Source organism: Perca fluviatilis, chromosome 24 (assembly GCF_010015445.1).
Source record: "Perca fluviatilis chromosome 24, GENO_Pfluv_1.0, whole genome shotgun sequence".
Taxonomy (NCBI): domain Eukaryota; kingdom Metazoa; phylum Chordata; class Actinopteri; order Perciformes; family Percidae; genus Perca; species Perca fluviatilis.
Window position 1 is genome coordinate 17,217,723 of NC_053135.1, and position 20,795 is coordinate 17,238,517.

Genomic DNA, 20,795 nt, shown 5'->3' on the forward strand with positions numbered 1-20,795 from the left:
ACATGTGCCAATAAAAGAAAATTGAAATACATGAATATAGATTTAAAAAGCAATAATTGCATGAAAACAGGTTGCTGACGAGTCTCGAAGCTCGAGTCCGAGTCAAGTCTGAAGTATTTTGGGTCGAGTCGAAACTCAAGTCTGAAGTCAGCTGTTTGTGCGGCTTAAGTGCCACTCGAGTCAAAGTCTCAGACTCGAGTCCCAATCTCTGGTTTACACCAGACATGCTCGACAACCTGCACTGCTACAATTATTTTCTAGTCATGCATAGTGCCAGAGAGCCTATTACTGGGAGACACTACAGACAAAAACATAATTTTTCAATTTTGAGCTTTTGGGTTATTTTACTTCCATAAAAATTAAATAAATAAAACAAAACACTTGTGTGATGTTTTTTAATATGCAGAAAGTTTTGAACAATACAGGAGAATAATAATTTCCTTCACATAAAAAAAACATGGCACCATAAATTGATGCAGAAAAGGCACAAATTGTTGCAGAAAAATTCACCAGAATGCAGGAAATTAAGTGTTTGATTGTAAAACTTTTCTGAGGGCTGCCCCCCCCCTTCCCCGCTTACAATGTGGCCCCCCCAAATGTTGAAACAAAACCTACACCCATGCCAAATTAACAAATCAATTGTGGGGTCCCTGATAACCAATACAAAACAATTAGGAAATAATAAAACAATCTTGTAAATATCAATTGACCTCTCACACGTGATAAAATATATCTGGCATGACGGCTCAGAGGAAATTACTTCTAAATCATTTGATAATGATTATAATAATATTTGTCCCTATTCATTACTGCTTTTTTCGGCTCAAGACAATCTAAAGGGAATAACTATAACCAAAATGAACATGCCAATAACTAGTAAAAGTTGAAAGTGTTCGGAGTTCTTTTCAGAGAAGACAAAATGATCTAGCACGTATTTTACAAAGCATTTATTCAGAAAATTAGTAAAGCAAAAGTAAAACACACAATATCTAATTTAACTAAAAGATCTAAGCTAACAGGTGAAAGTTATTAGAAATAACTTAACAAGGTATATACTCATCAGATGCAGATGTTATAATATATTAATATATTATAAAATATATGAAATATTATAATGTGAGTAGCTATATCCACGAAGTTCCACTTCCAGGATTGCTCCGGTGCCACAGGAAATTCCACCGGATGCTTTTCACCAATGTCCGTCCCCTTCCTCTTTCTTTGTGTTGGCGTTCTAACCTCCTGTGGATTTGTGAGGACTCTGGTTAACTGCTCCTCAGATCTCTGCAGGGTAAATCCAGACAGCTAGCTAGACTGTCCAATCGGAGTTTTCCGTTGCAAACTACTTTTGATCGTACACATTCCACCAAAACAAGCTCCTTAAAATACAATCCTGCTGGTGCCTGTATTTTCACTTTTGAATGAGTTTTATATAAATCGCATGAAATTATGATCACTTTTTACCAATTTTTGTCCACACACGTATGTGCCATTTTGACCGCACAGATTTCCGTGGTCTCGGTCTCTGGGAAGCATCACTAGCGGTCTCGAGTAACAAGTGTACGCATCACCGATGGGCCGAATGCAAAGCCAGAGCCGGTGACATACTACAGTATGTCTGGCAAGCACGTAACGTTGCTCTGTGAAAGGCGGTACACGTAGATGGCCGATGGCTGTATTCCACAACATAGTTGACCTTCATACAGCAACTGGCAGAGGAGCTGAGAACGGAGTTTAGGACGGGAAAAAGAAAGGGCATCAGCACAAGGTGCGAGCAGAGCTGCGCAGTTACCACCGCAGTGGACCCCAAAACTGTGGCAGTGCCAGGTTAGGTTATAATGTTAAAAAAACAATTAAACGATTCATAACCAAATAAGATACATTCAATTGTTATTTGCATATACTGAGTTACACTGAATGATAATTCCCTACAGAAAGATACCCTAAAACTATGCGTTAATCTCACAATTATGTATTTACGACCGATTATAGAGTTTGGAATCTGGCACTCAAAATGACCACTTACGGCAATTCTAGTAACTAGTGTTAGCTATCAATTTACAATTTTTTAGTGACGTTTATTATAAAGTGTTGCCTAGACCCACAGAGTATTGCGTGTCACATAACTTTGAAAGGCTTCATTCATTTGGTGAGCGTTTAAACCTGACTAAGGTTCTCTGCTCTCCTTTAAGACTGGAGCTCCGCTTCAGACAGCTTTATGGTTTCTCGCATGTGTGGACTCTCATGTGTTTATGTAAAACTCCGCTTACTGCAAAGGCTTTCTCGCAGAGAGGGCAGCTATACGGCCTCTCTCCTGTGTGGGTTCTCATGTGTGTCTTTAAATGTCCGCTCACTCTAAAAGCTTTCTTACAGACAGAGCAGCTAAACGGTTTCTCGCCTGTGTGGATTCTCATGTGTCTATCCAAATGTCCGCTCACTGTAAAAGCTTTCTCGCAGACTGAGCAGCTAAATGGTTTCTTTCCGGTGTGGATTCTCATGTGTGCCTGTAAATTGGCACTTTGTACAAAAGTTTTCATACAGACTGAGCAGCTATACGATTTCTCTCCTGTGTGGATTCTCATGTGTTTCTGTAAACTTCCACTCACTGTAAAAGTTTTCTCACAAACAATGCAGCTATATGGTTTCTCTCCTGTGTGGATTCTCATGTGCGCCTTTAAGTGGCCGCTCTCTGTAAAAGCCTTCTCACAGAATGAGCAGCTAAATGGTTTCTCTCCTGTGTGGATTCTCATGTGTCTATGTAAATGTCCATTCACTGTAAAAGCTTTGTTACAGACTGAGCAGCAGAAAGGTTTTTCTCCTGTGTGGCCTCTCATGTGTTTCTGTAAATGTCCGCGTTGTATAAAAGCTTTCTGACAGATGGAGCAGCTAAACGGTTTCTCCCCAGTGTGGATTCTCATGTGTTTCTGTAAACTTCCACTCACTGTAAAAGCTTTCATACAGATGGAGCAGCTAAATGGTTTCTCTCCTGTGTGGGTTCTCATGTGCGTTTGTAAATATCCATTCTCTGTAAAAGCTTTCGCACAGATTGAGCAGCTGAACGGCTTTTCTCCCGTGTGGATTTTCATGTGTTTTTGTAAACTTCCATTCACTGTAAAAGTTTTGTTACAGAGTAAGCAGCTAAATGGTTTTCCTCCTGTTTGAGATCTCATGCGTGTCTTCAGATGTCCACTGGTGCCAAATCTTTTCAGACACTCTTTCTCACCAGTACTACATCTCAAATCGCTAACAGGGACTTCGTTATCATTCAGAGAGTTTAAACCTGAAGGAGGATCTCCGGTCTCCTTCCAATCATTACTGTCATCTGTCTCAGGTTCCGATGAGTCTCTAGTCTCGTACGTATCTGGTTGTAAATGTGTATCTGGATCTGAGTTCATGCCTGGTTCTGGTCCTTCACAGTCATCTCCAACAGCTTCTACTTTCATCTGTTCAGGTTTCTCCTCATCCTCTTCATTCTTCACATGGACAAGAGTAAATGGGAACTTGGTGATATCAGCCTCCTCCGGCCCTTCAAGCTGCTCTTCATCCTGACTGGCCTGGCGTTCCTCCTGTTCCTCTTTAATGTAGAGGGGCTCTGGGTCCTCCTGGTCCAGACTGGAGCTCCACTCGTGCTGCTGTTCTTCACCAACGATCACTTTCTGGATATCTGAAGGTAAAACTGAACCAAAAACACAAACAGCCATTAATGTCAAATTAACAATACTTTGCTAGTAGCTACATTCACTACAATAATGACAAGTTCATAATGACACCATCTGCTTTACATCGGGGCCCCATCATTCAGTCCATCATTCAATACTGAGCACAACTTGCCTGGCTGCTGACTTTTTAAGCCTAGAGCTAGTGCACTTCCTCTCCAAAAACCTGCTCGATTGCATGTTAGCTACTGCAAATGCTACAGCTCATACTTCTGCCTCTGTACTGTACCTACCTTGGATGCCACTATTCCAGGATCTGACGCTGCTCCTGTCCCAGCCTGCCCTTCACACAAACTAATTTCCATTTAAGTTCTTCTGGAATCGTCCTTCCTGTCTTTAGGAATGATGGATTTCACCACAGTAACAGGACAATATATTCTATTCGGTGCTGAATACCTCCACAAAATGACTGCCTGATTTTAGAACCTTTATCTGTATCAGCCAGGTCATTTCATTGGTCGATAACGATATCACAGTATTGCATTTTGTTTTAATATAGTTTTGGCCCAACAGCGGCTACACTTCCTTAGTAGGCTGAGGGCTTTTAGTAGGCTGAGAATGTTTTGTCTACCATGCTGTAGATGAGAGCATCCTGTGGTACAACATCTCAGTCTGGTTTGCCAACCTCAGTATACAGTTGAAAGCCCATATTACATATTTTTGAAAACTCACTTTTTGAGTGCTTGCATGCATTTGGGAATCTGGAGTGCATACCAGCCGACAAACTGTGACAAAAGACAACCCAGTCAGTTTTTTGTAAGCTTCCTACAGAGACTCCATTATCATTTTGTGTGGCAGGGCACCTTTAAGAATTGTCTGAACCCCAACAGTCCCCTTTAAATGAATTGGTTCGTCAAAAAGACGGTTTTGCATTGGAAATAAAAACTATTTTTATTTTAACAGATAAAAATAAAACGACTTCCATTAATAATTGTGTTTTTCACAAACGTTATTTGTGTGTGTGACAGTCAAATCATTTCTAGATTAGCAAAACTTGTGTTGTCAGTTATTACAATGATATGGTATGCATAGGATTATTATTTCATGGATTTTGTATTTTTCAGAATTGACTCAGGGAGGTCTGTGTCGTGCACGTGTCCATCTACTTTTACTAAGTTTAGCAAAACCTCCTTGCGTAGCAATAGTCACCGCATTCCATAACGGAGAGTTCAGTTGATTCCTTGGTTTCTTCCAGTCCAGAGTCCATTATTTTCACATGACTTTTTCATATCTTCTTGGATAAATGTGCAACACTCATTAAACAGTCAAAACGTGATTTTTGCACAGAACTTCAGGGCAAAATTGACATGGAGACCCTCCCTATCATTGGTGCTTCTCTTAGAAATTACTCTGCTAGCAGATAGTGATCCAATTGCAGTTATTTACCATTTATAGATCATGAAATGAAGTGTGAACACCACACATTACAGCTGGTTATGCACAAGTGAGAAAATTGACTCATTGTTTATACATACCGCTTTGTTGAACTGTACTGTATTTTTGTAAAGAATTAGCATTTTGATTTAATTAATCATTAAATAAATGTAAACGTGCAACAAGTTTGACTGCTATCACTTCACAGCTTTTATTAACTTTATACAAAATTAAACTCCCAGATAAACTTCCTTTATTTTTTTTATTAGCATTTTTAACAACCAATAAACAAATACACAATAAACTCAAAAAAAACAAATAACAAAAACTGAAAAGTGAAATAACATAAAACGACAATAAATATCCAAAAAAATGAATGATAACAATGTGCACTTCATAGCTCAAAGTTCAAAGGTTGATAAATAAAATAAGTGAATCATGTTACAGGTTTAGAATTTACCGGTGGTGGTGGGTGACGCAGGATGTGTCGGCGCGGGGTGTGGTGGCTGGGTTCAGTAATAAACTAGTCAAACAAAAGGTTTATTAACCACAGTATTTATTGAAAACAGTGTCTTAAAAATTAAGAAATAATTCAGGAAGTAAGAACTAAATAAGTAGATGACATACAGACAGATGAAGTGTAGCTTATGATGTGCTTTGTTCATTAAATTTGGTTTGTTTTTCATAAATGTTATCGCTCAGCAGATAAAATACCCAATTACCCTGAGCCCAAATGTTACGTGTATTAACTTAACCTTAAAACCATAGCCTATTATGATCCATACAGAAAGTTACTTGTTATCATATCTCAACAATGTGCACAAGGCATGTCTCCTCCTAACTCCTGTTAACTCCTATTACACTAAGGCTATCCAAAGTCAGTTTTTGCTCATTTTCTTTATTAAAGATCATTATTTATTTTTTGAAAAGGTTAGGATCCTAATAAGCACGCTGTACTATGTTACATGTGTCCCGTTGCCCTCAATATCTCACCTGAACAGATATCTGTCATTCCAAAAACTCTTAAAAAAAATTAAAATAAAAAGTCTATAATTAAAGTTAATGGGTACAGGCACAGAGACAAAGAATCTGAACAAGCTCGGTGAGAAAACATGAGCTCCGGTTAGTAACTATTTTTCCTGTGGTCCACAAAAAAGATAAAACAAAAGATCAATTGTTAATTAATAATTATACATTGTTAGTATGAAAAATATAAATACTATCTAATAAATGTCACATCATCAATAGAATATAGTCCTACTGATACATTCACATTTCCTTCTTAAACATTTGAAACAAGTAACCAATGGACACGCTGTACCAGTGTGTACTAGTGTCTGTACTAAAATAAACACAAAATGAATCCATATTCACAAGCCTATCATATGCAGCTTAAGAGGATTTCTTGTTGAGTAATTGCTAATTTTAGTCTTTTTTTAAAAACTGATCTCACTTGTAATCTTTGTTAAATGAAGTGGTAATGTGTTCCAATTTGACATCGCCCTATACATTTTGTTTCTTTATGGCATTAGTTTTAGGTAAATGTAGTGTGAATCATCCTTTATAGGCATGTCTAGTGTTGTGCCTGTCATGTGTGTATGTTAACTGTGAGTATAAGGGCCCTATTTTAACGATCTGAAACGCAAGTATGAAACGCCAAACGCAAGTAGCTTTGTGGGCGGATCTCGGGCGCTATTGCTATTATACCGGCGGGATAAATGACTCTTGCGCCTGACGCAAATCTAAAATGGGTTGGTCTGAAGTAGCTAGGTGTGGTTTGGGCGTAACGTGAAAATAACCAATCAGAGCGTCATCTCTCATTCCCTTTAAGAGCAGGCACGCTTGTTCCATGGCGGACAGCGGATTGCCTGGCGCACGCCAGCGGGAGCTGTCCGGCATGTGGCAAAGTAATAAATGCCCGTCTTAGCTGGGTGGCGATGTTGCTGCGGCCTCTCGGGCGCATCTCCTCAAGTCTGGAGAGGATTCTGCAGCCATGGAGCGTGGGCCTCCAAACGCACCACCTGCACCTGTTGGGCCCCTTCCTCCTCCCCCCACTCCATCTCCGTCCACCCGGTCCACCAGGAGCGCATCGCGCATTACTCCCGGACCAGATTCCACCGGACTGTCCAATCCCACCGTAGTTCAACATCACGTCTCCTTAAGTCCTCTAATATTTCCTCATTTATGTCATCAACACATCCATGATTCATGGAAATGTGTAAAACACAACAAGCCACAAAGAATGCTGCGACTTTTTGAGGATTGTACTGTAAAATGCCTCCTGATCTATCCAAACACATGAAGCGCATTTTCAGTAATATTTTTCTTTGTAATTATGTATTGTTTTCAAAAATGGGAACTGCTGTAGATGAGAAGTGTATGCGCGTTGTGCACACGCTACATTATGGCCAAGCATGCGCCCCTAAAATAGCATCTGAATAACGCGCTACTGACTTTAGACCAGGTTTTTCCTGGTCAGTGGCGGAATTGTTTTCTGAAACTGCAAAACAGGACCACATAACGTTTGCGCCGGAACACGCCTCCTCTTTTCACTGAACCGCCCCCTGGAGCGCAAATACATTCCCTAATTTACCGACGTGCGTCTGTGGAGGGAAAAGTCCGCTGTGCGTCGGGTGCAAAATAGGAATGATACATGCGTCGGTGTACAAAGGCAATTGCGCTGAGTGCAAGATAGGGCCCTAAGTGTGTAGGTTTCCTAGAGACAAAGATTTTTCTTATATACTGGACCAGGCTATATTTTTCCTGCATAGAGAAAGTTTTGGTGCCCCCCAAAGATGTTTTAGCCAGCGCCGAAGGAAAACCTTCTCATTCACAGCCACTATATACACATTCGGCTGGCGCTGATTTCACTAGACCTGATCGCTCCGCTGTAAAGCTACGCTAACAGGAGTCAGGCTGTAGCAGACTCTCCCAGTGACCACTCTGCCCTGGGGGACCGGTGGGGCAGCGATAAGCCGATGCTGACGGGCGCGGAGCTCTCAGCCTTCCGCCGACTGACTGACTGCAGGTAGATGCATCAGGACTGTCTCTGCAATGTTGTCCCTCTCCTCTGGGGTCAAGGCATCTCTTTCAGCCTGTGTATGCACAACAACAAAGAATATGAAGAGTGTTTGGCAGAGGAAAAAAATAACAGTTTTTAATGACCACAGTGTCTGGCACATTCTCAAATATTTTTCGGATAAGAATAGACCATATTGATGAATGATGGTTGAATATGTTCCTAATAAATTAGTATTAAACAAAATAAATCTGCCAACTACACAAAAAATGTACTGAATTAAGCTCAGCTCTGTTGTTCACACACACACACACGTTTGTTGATCCATTTCAGACAGAACTGCATGCTCTAGTGTGGAAAGCTTGATAAAATAAAAATCACCTACCCTTATTTCAGCCAAGTGATGCTCTTAAGAGTTCCCTCAGTCTTTCTTCTTCCTCTTGATCAAACATGTCTTTCCTTCATCTTCTTCCTCGGCCACATCCTCTACCTCCTCTACTACTCCTGCCTCTATTGCTTCCACTTGAGCCCCTTCCCCTCTTGCCTTAGCCCCAGTGGCGGTTCTACACGGAGGTCTAGGGAGGCCCGTGCCTCCCTAGACATGTCCCTGGCCACCCCTCAGGCCAAGCTTGTCTAATCTTCATCCATGGCTTGAGTATTCCGTCATGATGGACTCTACACATTGCTATGCATGTAGACGTTTTTAATTTTTTATTGCCCTACCTCTCTTGCACCTGCACTCACACTTGTACAAAAAAAATGTTTATATGATTTTAAAGCAAAAGTTTATAATCTTTAAATATCATTTGTTGCTATTTTTTAATGTGCCCCTCTGGTTAAACACTGGCCCCTCCTTGGCCCCCCCTAGTAAAATTTGTCTAGAACCGCCACTGCTTAGCCCTTCTTCGGCAGGACAAAGGGCAGCTTTCTCATAATCAGGACCCTTCATGGAACAGCCCAACTCAAAACTCTGCAAATGTGGGGTCAATTTAAAATTGACGTTCTTGCGCACATTAGCCATCTATCAAAACCGATAAGAATAGCGTATGTTCGGCAATGTAGCTAACGCAACTAATGCAATTATAACGCTACTACCATAATTATATTTTAATGCAAATAACATCATTATTCTAATGTCCAGGCACCAACAATTAGAAAACCCTAAGTAATGTAACATCGCAAAACGTCTGTCAAATTCAAATAAATAGGGTGCTCTATTGGAATAACGTTAATTTATAGAATAAGTAAATTCATGTTATTCATGACACAGTTATAAAAGCATTTGATGGTGAAATCAAACTTCAATTGTTTCACTTAACTTGAGGTCAAGGAAAAATATTTGACAATTATAATGCTCTCATGACAGCCAATGTAAAATCCAACCACTTAATGTAATATTAAACGCATTGATAATTAGGCCTGCCATGACATGGTTATGTGGCCATGTGTCATATGTGTCAACAAAGCACAATCGATCAGTTTTCTTTCCCTCTCTCTCTGTGAAATAAAGCCGCATTCAAATGCTGTTGGGAACGACAGTACAGTAATGTTACTCCCCTTTCCATGGAAGATTAATCATGATTGCTATTTCAGTGTTAGCTAAAAAAAATAAAAAGCTCTTTTAGGCACTGATGTTATATGAGCACCGGCTTTCGTTACCCAACCCTATACAGAATGCCTGAGAGCTAGGGCTGTATCTAAATAAAGAACATCTTGGCACGCACACACACACACACACACGTTTGTTCACCTATGTTATTATGCACCAAAACACTGTTTATGTAATAACCAACTTGGTAGTTAACCTGATTCTGCTTTCAGTCCCTCCAGGATATTTTGGAATCGCGACAATTCACGCGAATTCTACCAATTACAGTGAAGTTGGTGCCACTGACCGGAGTTTCCCCCAACTTCAACCAATCCCAGCAGTCCCACGTGCCAGACTTTGGCACTTTGACTTTGCGGGAGTGAGAACACGAGACGTGTGTGACTCAAACATCTCACATTTACCAACAAAAACGTAGAGCGAAAGACCGTGTAAAAACATTTCAGACCGTCCTGCCAATCTGTATACATTTTTCATTCTAAAAGTCGCTGAAAGCTACTGCTGTTTCACTCCTGTCGGCTCTCTGCAGTGGGCGGGACACACAGACACACACACAGACACACACACAGACACACACACAGAGAGACACACACACACACACACACACACACACACACACACACGGTGGATGCAGGAAAAAACGAAGATGCGACGTACAGGATGACCTAAATTGAGGACAGCTATGCCCGTTATTGTAAGTGCAATGATAAGTTCAAGTCCAATAAGTACTTTATCAAACCGTATGAATGTGAGTCCCAGGCCAGGATAGGAAATTAACTAACAATGTAAAGATCAACAAGCCACTGACACATATGTTCAAAATTGATTAATTCAATAAATTATAATAATTTTTTGTCTTAAATCCACCAGCCATTTTCATATTATACAAACATTTGCAGCATCCTGAGCCTTTTTGGTAAGGTTACTAGGAAATCTCAGCCCAGAGTCGTTTTATTATTCCCAAAACAAGTTTGCTTTTTATTTTTAAAAAGAACTACACACAAAAAAAAAAATCTTTTTTGCAACTTTCACTGTCTCGCAACTTCATTGCAACAAAAATACAGAAGGCCTCGCAATATTTTACAAAAGCTCCCGCGAAATCAGGCATTTTGGGCTGCAAAAATCTCAACAAAAAAAAAGTCGCAAGATCCTGGAGGGACTGTGCTTTATTCAGTTTTTACAAGAACGTTTCCTCATTGTAACATCTAGTAAGAACGAAAACGTATTTAAAAACAATAACGTTAAAATTATATCTCATTATAACAAGAAACTGAGCTAATATTTTCTAGGGGTGTTGAAAGTAATCACTGCATCGCGATGCGGTCCTGGGCGATGTTACTTGTTGTTTGGTGCTTTTTTTTTTTGGGGGGGGGGGGTTGGCCTTTTGTCTGTTGTGCTTCACACTCCACTACATTCAGGAAGAGTCCTTTTAAAGAGCAGATACAATAAAAAAGGAGAGTTCATTTATTTATTTATATATATATATCTATCTGACTGCTTGAATTGATTGTTGATGAAAACCACATGTAGCAATCAATAGTAATACTGAGGGTTCGATGCACTGTGACGCATTGTGATATCGAATCGATTTAAATCTTCGACAGGATAATCATAATTGAAACCAAAGACCAGTGAAGATTCACACCCCTAATATTTCCTCATGGTGGCAGCAATTAACTGCAGTAGAACATAAAGTAGAATATCCAGATGTGTGTGTGTGTGTGTGTAAAACATGATGATGAATCACTAAAAAATTTTTTTAAAAAAAACTTTGTTTTATTAAAAACCTTACTTTTTCTTTGTCTTTTCCAAGTGAAAGTGAGAACCCGTGTCTGTTAATAAGTGATTAGTAAGGTGATGTTATCGAGTTAATTCGTCCTATAACAGGAGTACACTTGTAACCGACAGAGTTATCTAGCTATAAATCGGGACGTCTCTGCTCAACAATAAGGATTGCCCGATGGCCCGGGGCAAATATAACAACACACTGGTCCCCTTCGGGCAAGTGGGCTGCGAAGTCTTGACAGTCAAATAAACAACAGCGCGAGTACCGCAATTTCTCCTCAGGCACAAGTGACAAACGGCAATGAAAGCGTCGACAGCCAACTGGGTCCCGTGACATATGACAGCTCCAGGAGCTTGGAAAATAGCGTTATAGGCACTGACCTGGATGAATTTACCGTCTATCAGACATGAAGCTAACGTTGGCGAACGCCGCGGTCCCTCTGGCTCCTCGCTGCACGAGATGCTGTATTCCTCCGACAAGTTGTATTAACGTTACCGTTTAAAAAAATTTATTTTGGTCCAAAGACTGAAATGGAACTCTTTCTGTGAGAGAAAAGGGCACAATATCCTGAAATGTGGTGCCTTTGAAAACAATTATTTGCAAGAAAAGCAAACCGTGGTTAAAAGGGAACACATGTAGGTAACGTTACTTACTGTTGACAACTTTCAGCATAATCAGTGACCACAAATCAAGACGTACGCCGCTCTCTACGCAATAATTGGGATTTATAAAAAAAAAGCAAACTAGGCGGGAAAATGTGCGGTCCTCCGCGGACACTCTGACCCAGGCGTACGCACAGCAACGGGTGAAACGAGAAATGGCGACATCGACGGCAGATAGGGATGAAACGTGAAACTGAGACAATTGCGTAAAATGAATCGAAATATTGCCTCTCTCTGAGGATATGAAGAATTCATAAAGCCATTCCTACAACTAATATCCTACACAAACACCTGTTTGATCGATCTGCGGTGAAAAACAGACAACATAACATTGTGAATTCAAATGAAGGTATATTTGCGCGGGGGACTCAAATCTGTAATTATATTGGCATGTCATTGAATTTGTTCTCATGAATAAATACGATAAAAACAGGACAGATAAGGATTACAATGATGCCGTTTTCGATGCCGCTGTCTGGCGGAGCACGCCGTTTTAATAAGGTCATCATAAACTAGAGGCGTTGAAATTAATCCAAATAATCGATGCATCGGGATGCGGACAAGGACGACGCTGCATCGATGCAGTGGCCCACCATAATCGATTATAACGCGGTGGCGTCGCTCGTTAATCTTCCGGCCGCGGCATAATCATTCAAATGGAAGTAGCCTAACCCGTTTCACTCACACACACACACACACACACACACACACACACACACACACACACACACACACACACACACACACACACACACACACACACAGTTAGCTGTTGTGTGTAAGTTGGATTTCTGGGTGTTTTTTTTTCCTTCCCTCTTGGGGGGTGTGTGTGTGTGTGTGTGTGTGTGTGTGTGTGTGGTAACACCGTGGTTTAATAGCGTTTGAGTAAGTTTTACATTGAAACTGCTGTAAGGAGGAATAACTATGTGGAGCTGGAGCGTTTTAAGTGGAAACTGATAGAGAAACGGGTAAAGGGATAATAGTGTGTAATATAATTTGTAGAAATATTGCAGTTAGCATGTCTGAAGGGTGCGATTTGTGTTATGTTTTTTTTTTTGTTATTCAATGAAACTGCTAAATATTTGTACACTTAAGTTACTTAAGCACTTTATTTTACTGTATCTCATATCTCTTTACATGAATATTTTTTTCTACTACTATAGGCTAACTGTTAACATAGAAATGATGAGACATACATTTAAATGCCCTCTGTAAATGCTGCCCTGCTGGTAGGGGAAGTTTTTTTACAACTTGACCTACTTTCGCTTAACTACGGTGCGCAGTAAAGTCAATCAGATGTTATCGGCCATCGGCACAACCCTACTCCAAACATATTTCCCTCTTTCCCACCTCTCTGACAAGAACTGCAACTTCACATTGAGTGGACGTCCTTCGCTATGTTGTCCTCGGTGTGCAGGATGTCTGTATGGATGAATGTTAAATTTTGGGGCGTTTCACTGACCATTTATGGGGCAATTATGGGCGTGACATGACGCCGCCGAAGCTGCGCCACATTTAGTGTCGTTTGTGATTTATGAAGGGAATCCGGCGTATTTCTGTGCGTACTCTAGAGGGTGACACAGGAATCAATTGTTGCTCCCATCCCATCCCGAGCACACGAAAATACTCCCGTCACATCCCAATCACGTGACTGCCCCCCCCTCCCAAAAAACATCCTGTCCCGCAAAATCCCGAGAGAAAGACTACCAAATCCCATCCCACTCCCGTTTTGTTCCGTATGTTGTCTAAAGTTATCAGACTCACTCTGTGTGTGTGTGTGTGTGTGTGTGTGTGTGTGTGTGTGTGTGTGTGTGTGTGTGTGTGTGTGTGTGTGTGTGTGTACGTGTACATCTGCAGCGGTGGCCCGAGGGAGCGAGAGCAGCTCCTCTGCTCTGCTGAAGTTGTTGTGTGAATGCAGCGCTGCAGAGCCGTTGGTCTCTCATTGCTGGGGGGGTTGTTAGGGTTGGGTAGTGACAATTTTTCAAGACTCCCGCGGGTCACGGTATTCCCAATCAACAAACGTATAAGGAGTTCTAAGTGGTTCTCTTTTCTAAAACGAAATGCCTCGCAATCTTTGGGCACGCTCACCGCATTGCAGCGTCATTTTTTTATTTTAATTTCCGGCTCAGTCCTGCTCCCGATCCGCGGAAATGACGAGAGTCCCGAAAAATGTTCACCCTCTAGCGTACTCACAGCCTATGTTTCGTCCGTACGCCACTTCTGACGCAAATTCGCCGCACTGTTTTCTAAACGAGGCGCCTGGTATGAACAGCCTGTTCGGTCAGGGGACACGTTGAATCTCTACACGAGCCGCAGCCAAACCGCACTGCCACATGTGTTACAGATTGAGGTTTATAAAAAAAAAAAAAAAGATATCCATGGATAGTTTCATAAATAATGAATAATAATAATAATAATAATTATAATAATAATAATAATAATAATTATAATAATAATATTTTATTAGTGATATTTTGCGAGTAGAATCTGAATTTTCAACATTCTCGGTCAGGTAAATGTATTAGTAGTAGTAGTGTTTTCCTCTTAAGTACAAGTAGGCTAACACAGTAGGGCTCCTGCACACTGTCTGCGTGGCGCGAGCGTGTCAGCTGCGTGGAGTGTCCGTTTTTATTTTGGCTCCCATGTTAACAGGTTAGAGCGTGCACGCTGCCTGCGCCTCAGACGGGAGCGTTCTAGAAATAGGACCGACGCCTATTTTTCACGCGAAACGCAAGCACATTGGAAGCGTTTCCAGGCAAAATAGAATACAAAAAGATGTTTGTCATTTTCACCCAAATAAATATTAATAAATGACATGTTGATGTTTGAAAGTCTCCAGGTTTTGACATAAATGGAGATATGTCATTTAAAATAATAATAAATACTTTTCATAAACAGCCGAAGGAACGGTGGTGCGTGGTGTACATAGCAGAAACCCTGCTGTGCGTCTGCCCTATTTCTGATACCGTGGCGCACCGCCACTATGCTATCAACACAGAGGAAACACTGTTTCAATATATTGACTTAGTAACTCTAGGGCTGTGTATCGTTCAGAATCTTTCGATCCGGTGCCAATTTCGATACCTCAGTTTCGATACCGATTCCTAACGATACTTTTTTCGATACCATATGTTTTAAAATCCATTTCAACATCAACAAAAAGACATTAAACACAAAGCTTTTATTTCCACCTTAATTGTGAATCAAAACAGTTATCAAAATTAAAAAAATCTGGTAAAACTGCTCACTCAGAGTAACATTAATAAAAGTGCCTTGCCTTGCAAGCTCAGCCAGTCAGTCAGTCATCAGGGCAGAGAAACCACCGTTGTGGCTGCTTGTAAGAGGAAGTGGAACGTCAACAGCACCGCGACCGCTTTCGGCTCGCCATTAATATCATATCGCAGCAAACGCTGTCTGCGTGAAGTTTTAAAAAACTGTAACCACACTTGAAACCAACCGTGACTCTCTGTGACTTCAACAAAACTGCAGACAGTTTACTCCGTCCGCACCTCTCCGTGTGTGTGTGTGTGTGTGTCGGTCAGAGCTCCGCTCTGTGTCAATATGCAGAGAGGACAGATAAGCTTGCGCTTACACGCTAAGACGCTTTTGGAACCGAAATTTGGCACCGAAAGATAAAGAATTTTTCGATACTCATAGGATTGGAATATTTTTTTCGATACCATAAAAGTATCGACGTTCGGTACCCAGCCCTAAGTAACTCAGAATATTGACTAGGAATCTGAAAGTAATGACGAACTTTAAAATTATTGACTTAGAATCTTATTTTATTAATTTCTGCACACCGGCGTGCAATGTATAACTTTGTATTATGGAGTCTGGAGATCCTTTTTGTCTTGTTTAAGGGGAAATTTATTCTTGGGACCCGTTTGTTTCTACTGATTCAACTGAATTGTATTAATGTTGAGAGAGTTTGGATGCTTTCAACGTTTTTTTCGAATTCTGCAATAGCAAAACACAAAATAAAAAATAAAAATAATATTTTAAAAATGATAAATCTTTACCAGACAAGTGACTTTTGTGCATGGACAAGTGAAACGTAAATGTACTTGCCCAAAGGACAAGTGCCTCAAAAAGTGAATGTCGAGCCCTGTGGTGAACTAGTGTGAAGACGTGCCGCTGCAGGCTTCTCTCCTCGGACCCACACACGTCAAGAGAGACTTGACTAGCGAGTTGGTGCAGGTCGTGCTAACTACATGTTCTACTGCTCATGTATGTGGAGTAAATAACGCGCCGCGGAGACCTGGCATTGTACGGTCGATGTTGTAAAGTATCAGGGTGGGAGCTCCGTTCAGTCTGTGGACTCTTGGAGCTAACCGTCTCTCTCGGAGCTCCAGCTAACTGCTAACGTTAGCTGGAGCTAGCTCTCCAGCTACACCCCTCGCGTTACAACTGGAAACCATTCACAGCTGCTCCTTGTATTGCTTCTATCGGTAACCAAGCTGCACACACTGACAGATAACACAATACACGTTCAAGACTCGCAATTAAATCCTATTGGAGATGAGACACGTTAGCTTAAGGAGATAGCTAGCTCCGGCTGTGAACTGTTTAGCTAACGTTAGCTTAGCGTCGTTAGCACAGCAGTAGAAAGACCACAAACCTTCTCCTCGCGGCTTCGTTTTCGGTTTTAAAACCTCCTCGAGCCGTTTCCGGTGTCGGTCCATCTCTGTTGAACAAACTAACTGCTCGGGTTTTTTCTGCCAACTAACGGCTTCTCTCCGCTGACTGCTCCGGTGTTTAGCTAGCTCGGTAAAATCTGAACGGGCTTCCTCTTCTTCTCTGATTTAGCTAATGGCGGATCGCAAACCAATAGATACATACCGCCACCCACTGTACCGGAGTGTGTGTAACATCAGGTATTAGCATACTTCATGTTATATAAAAAGTAAAGAGCGAAAACTCACGAAAAACAACTATATCTTACAATTAAATCATGTAGCTTTAAGAAAAAATCCCTAATTTTCTCACTGACCGTGTCACGTACTATATTCATTTCTGTGTGGAGAACACCATGCCTAAAAAGAAGGTTCGGTGGTTCTCCAACAACAGATTTTGGGTGGCTCCGGCGCTTAAAGCCCTGCTGAATGAAAAGAAAATATTTTTTTTTTTTGTCTGGGGACAAAGAAGAGCTGAGGAGGGTTCAAAAACAGCACAGGTGTTAGATAAGGAAAGGAAAGGACAGTTACAGGAAAAAGTTGGAGGTACGCCTTCAGCAAAACAACACAAGGGAGGTCTGGAGGGGACTGAAAACCATAGGCTCGTTCAAGATGAGCCAGATCTGCGCAGATCTGCGCAGAATCGATCACCGGCGATCGCCGCCCGTTGCATGCCGGTTAGATTTGTGTCCGACTTGATCCCGACTTGCTCTGACGTCATGCACACGTGGGCAACGATAATCTCACGAGACCAAGGCGGCCGCAGTTCTGAGACGCAGGTAGCGCAGTTGCTTTTCACCAACTGCAAGAGCCAGGCGGACGCAGGCGGACCCAGGGCATGCTGGGAAACGCCGGTCTCTCAGCTGATCGAACAGCTGATTGGTTCAGAATCGACTCAACATGATGACGTTTTATATAAACTTTTCATTGATTTTGAATCGGAGGGATTTTAACTGCTATTTGTCTGATTTAAAGGCTTATTCTGTACAGAACACCTGTTGTGTGGCTGATAGTTACGTTTAGAAGTCAGAGAGACTAAATCTGTTCAGGTTACGGATCATCTACAGTCTGTTGTTAATTAAAATCAGCAACAGATCGCATGTAGAGCATTCTGACAGCTACTCTGTCATAATAAAATCAACTGGAGACTGTGTAGGAGCTGATATATGGGTCTGATAACATTTTATTAAATCTGAATTCGGACCACAGTGTTTGTGTCACTTCCTGTTGAGCCTGAAGGCTGCTGTCAGCTGCTGGAATCAGCTGGAAAACTGTCCGATTTGAGAGCGGACTTTTGTCACCGCCCCCTGCTGCTGCCGCCTGCTCTCGTCTACTTTACAGGCGAGGCGCACTTCATCTTGAACGAGCCTCATCTCTGGTCAAAACAAAGACAGTGGGAGGGGCTTTGGTGACAGGGCAAATTATTAATTTCCTTTTCTTTTTTTTCAATAGATTTGATTCTACCCCCCTCTCCAACCAGACTTCAGACCTGTCAGTGACTCTCAAACTTTTCTTCTGGCCACTGCGGACCACCTCATCCCCTCTCAGGGCTTCAGAGACATCAGCATCCACCCCACACCCCCAAGTAAACTCGGTCCGGAGAGAGGAGGTAGTAACCCCTCAATTCACTTGGCAAAGTGTAGAGTTTAGTTAGCGATATGATGGTGTTTGTGTGGACGGTGATGATGTTGGTGATGATAGATAGATAGATAGATAGATAGATAGATAGATAGATAGATAGATAGATAGATAGATAGATAGATAGATAGATACTTTATTCATCCGTAGGGAAATTTTAGGCACCCAGTAGCTTAGACAACCATAACACAACAAACACATATATCTCACATACATAACAATCACTCACAAAAATGTAAAGAGTTAACAATTTGTGTAGTACTTACAAAGGTCTGGTATGGACTGACCATGTGATGCAATGACCATGATATGGTGCTATGGTAGAGTGTGTGCAATGGTGGTATAGTGCAAAAGTGAACAGTGCAATAGCTTATACTTACTATGCCTATAAAGACAAGAATGTAAACATAACAGAATTGCTTGACAAACACAAAAATAAATAATATACTTACGTTATAGATATTCTATACTGATGGTGATGATGAGAGTGATGATAATGATGATGTCCATGCTGCTGATGGGGACAATTTGTGTTACAATGGAAGAGATGTTGATCATGTACACATCTGCTGGACAACATTCTCCCACATATAACACCTGCCAAAGACAATAATAGTACACTTTAAATATACTACAAAAGTACAATAGGCCTACTTCACTCTGAGATGCAGTGGAGTACTAAGTATAAAGTATGATAACATGGAAATACCTCTGAATTATAATCAAGTACAGCACATTCGTAAAGGTACGTAGTTACATTCAACCACTGCACTGGTATTATCTCGTCTTATTAAAAGACCAAGGGTAGAAACGCTTTTCTTTTATTCTGAAGGGCAGAGGAGTGTAGCGGAAGTTGTGTTTGTGTTTCCGGGTCCCGGAAGATGCTGCGACCTCTGTCCCATTGTTGTGTATTTCACTGCGTGATGAGGACGGCGGAGTAAAAGACGCCGGTGTTTGGTGCCCTAAAGAGAGAAACGTCACCAACTCCTGGACGTGGTGAAACGGAGCTCCAAAGAGCAGGTCTGTTTTCTTTCTCCGACCGGAAACGCGTTTACTGCTGTTGTTGCAGGGAGTCCGCGCGCTAAGCTAACGTTAGCCGCAGCTAGCTCCTGCTAACGTGTGTTATCAGATATGTTGTGAGCTCCGTGTTTTTCCTCAAATGCAGCTTGGGGAGAAGTTGATGAGAGACACTTCAACATGGACTCTGAGAGGAAACTGTCAGCTGGCCAGCGGAGAGGTGGGAGACGTTTACAATGTTTTATATTCTTCTTTACTGTGTATTGATAAATTACATTGTTTTATGAACTGGCCCCTTGGGGGGGCACATGGGCAAGGCAGGGCAGCTTTATTTGTACAGCACATTTCAACAAGGTAATTCAAAGTGCGTTATAGTGTTTCCTTTAGGATTTTTTTTTAGCAGTGGGGAAAGGTCCGAACCCCCCCTATGAAACAAATCGGACACGTTGCTGCAACACAAACACATTTATATATGAGGCATATTTTCAGTTGTGATTGAACTGTATTTTTGGAGTTACTATATAGGCCAACTTTGCAAATAACAATAAACCCACTATTAATTACATTATCTTAATGCAGTGTAGCTACTTCAGCATGTAAATAATGCACCTCAAATACAAGTCAACAGCCACGTGCAATTTAGCTAGCAGGTGAAGAATACAAACAACGAAAGTCACTAGTTAACTTAATTTAAATTTGCAAGACCAGGATTAAATGAACTGACAACATAAGTTGTACAAATTAAAGTTCTCAGGGACGTACACACACCATCTCAACTGGCTAGTTATCATCTGGACAGCGTCTCTTTTTCCTTTCTCCTTTTTTCTGCCGAGTGAAGCTCGTGTCCACGCTATTCTCCGACATGCACTCTAACAATGCAGCTCTATTTCTGATACAGTGGGGGGCAGAAATGTTGCCGTGGGGGGCCGCCACTGTCAAATCGACATAGAAGAAACACTGCGTTATATAAAAACGTTAACCCTTTTGTTGTCTTCAGGGTCTAGATAGATAGATAGATAGATAGATAGATAGATAGATAGATAGATAGATAGATATTGATCCCAAAAATGGGAAATTACAATGTAACGGATGTGTACACTCTCTCTTGCGTTGTGTTGCGTTACAGACGAATCCGTCACTCTTCGTGGGCTATCACAGCCGTTTATTCTGGTAAACAGCAGAATAGTGTCTCACAATCACATTCGTCACCATAAAGAGCTCCAGTTAGCTAAAATGAAAACCGAAATTATCAGTTTACTGTTGCCACGGTTCTATCATAAAAGTCAGGTTATCGAGCTAGGCTA

General features: G+C 41.3%; 2 protein-coding genes across 5 annotated transcripts in view; one reads left to right on the plus strand and one right to left on the minus strand.

The window, feature by feature from the left end:
• Nucleotides 1-468: 468 nt before the first annotated feature.
• Nucleotides 469-16,980, minus strand: LOC120554225 (zinc finger protein OZF-like). The gene is made up of 2 exons (XM_039792979.1): nucleotides 16,782-16,980; nucleotides 469-3,673 (listed from the first exon to the last, which is right to left on the minus strand). The coding sequence occupies exons 1-2, from the start codon at nucleotides 16,843-16,845 to the stop codon at nucleotides 2,214-2,216; spliced, it is 1,524 nt and encodes a 507-aa protein (XP_039648913.1). The 5' UTR covers nucleotides 16,846-16,980; the 3' UTR covers nucleotides 469-2,213.
• The window catches only part of LOC120554211 (oocyte zinc finger protein XlCOF8.4-like), a 46,989-nt gene continuing 29,780 nt past the window's right edge, over nucleotides 3,587-20,795 (plus strand). Inside the window, exons 1-4 of one of the 4 annotated variants that reach the window (XM_039792949.1) lie at nucleotides 3,587-3,667; nucleotides 18,289-18,445; nucleotides 19,307-19,494; nucleotides 19,640-19,711. In XM_039792949.1, the coding sequence (XP_039648883.1) occupies nucleotides 19,672-19,711 (40 nt within the window). In that variant the 5' untranslated portion in view covers nucleotides 3,587-3,667; nucleotides 18,289-18,445; nucleotides 19,307-19,494; nucleotides 19,640-19,671. Of the gene's footprint in view, nucleotides 3,668-16,324; nucleotides 16,612-18,288; nucleotides 18,446-19,271; nucleotides 19,495-19,639; nucleotides 19,712-20,795 lie in introns of those variants that run through there. The other 3 variants (XM_039792948.1, XM_039792951.1, XM_039792950.1) reach the window with 3 other exon arrangements.

Excerpts from the sequence above, each read along its gene's own strand:
- LOC120554225 (XM_039792979.1), bottom strand. The coding sequence starts at position 16,845 with ATGGACCGACACCGGAAACGGCTCGAGGAGGTTTTAAAACCGAAAACG. Across the intron at positions 3,674-16,781 it reads AACGAAGCCGCGAGGAGAAG|TTTTACCTTCAGATATCCAG; the intron begins GTTTGTGGTCTT and ends TTTTTGGTTCAG.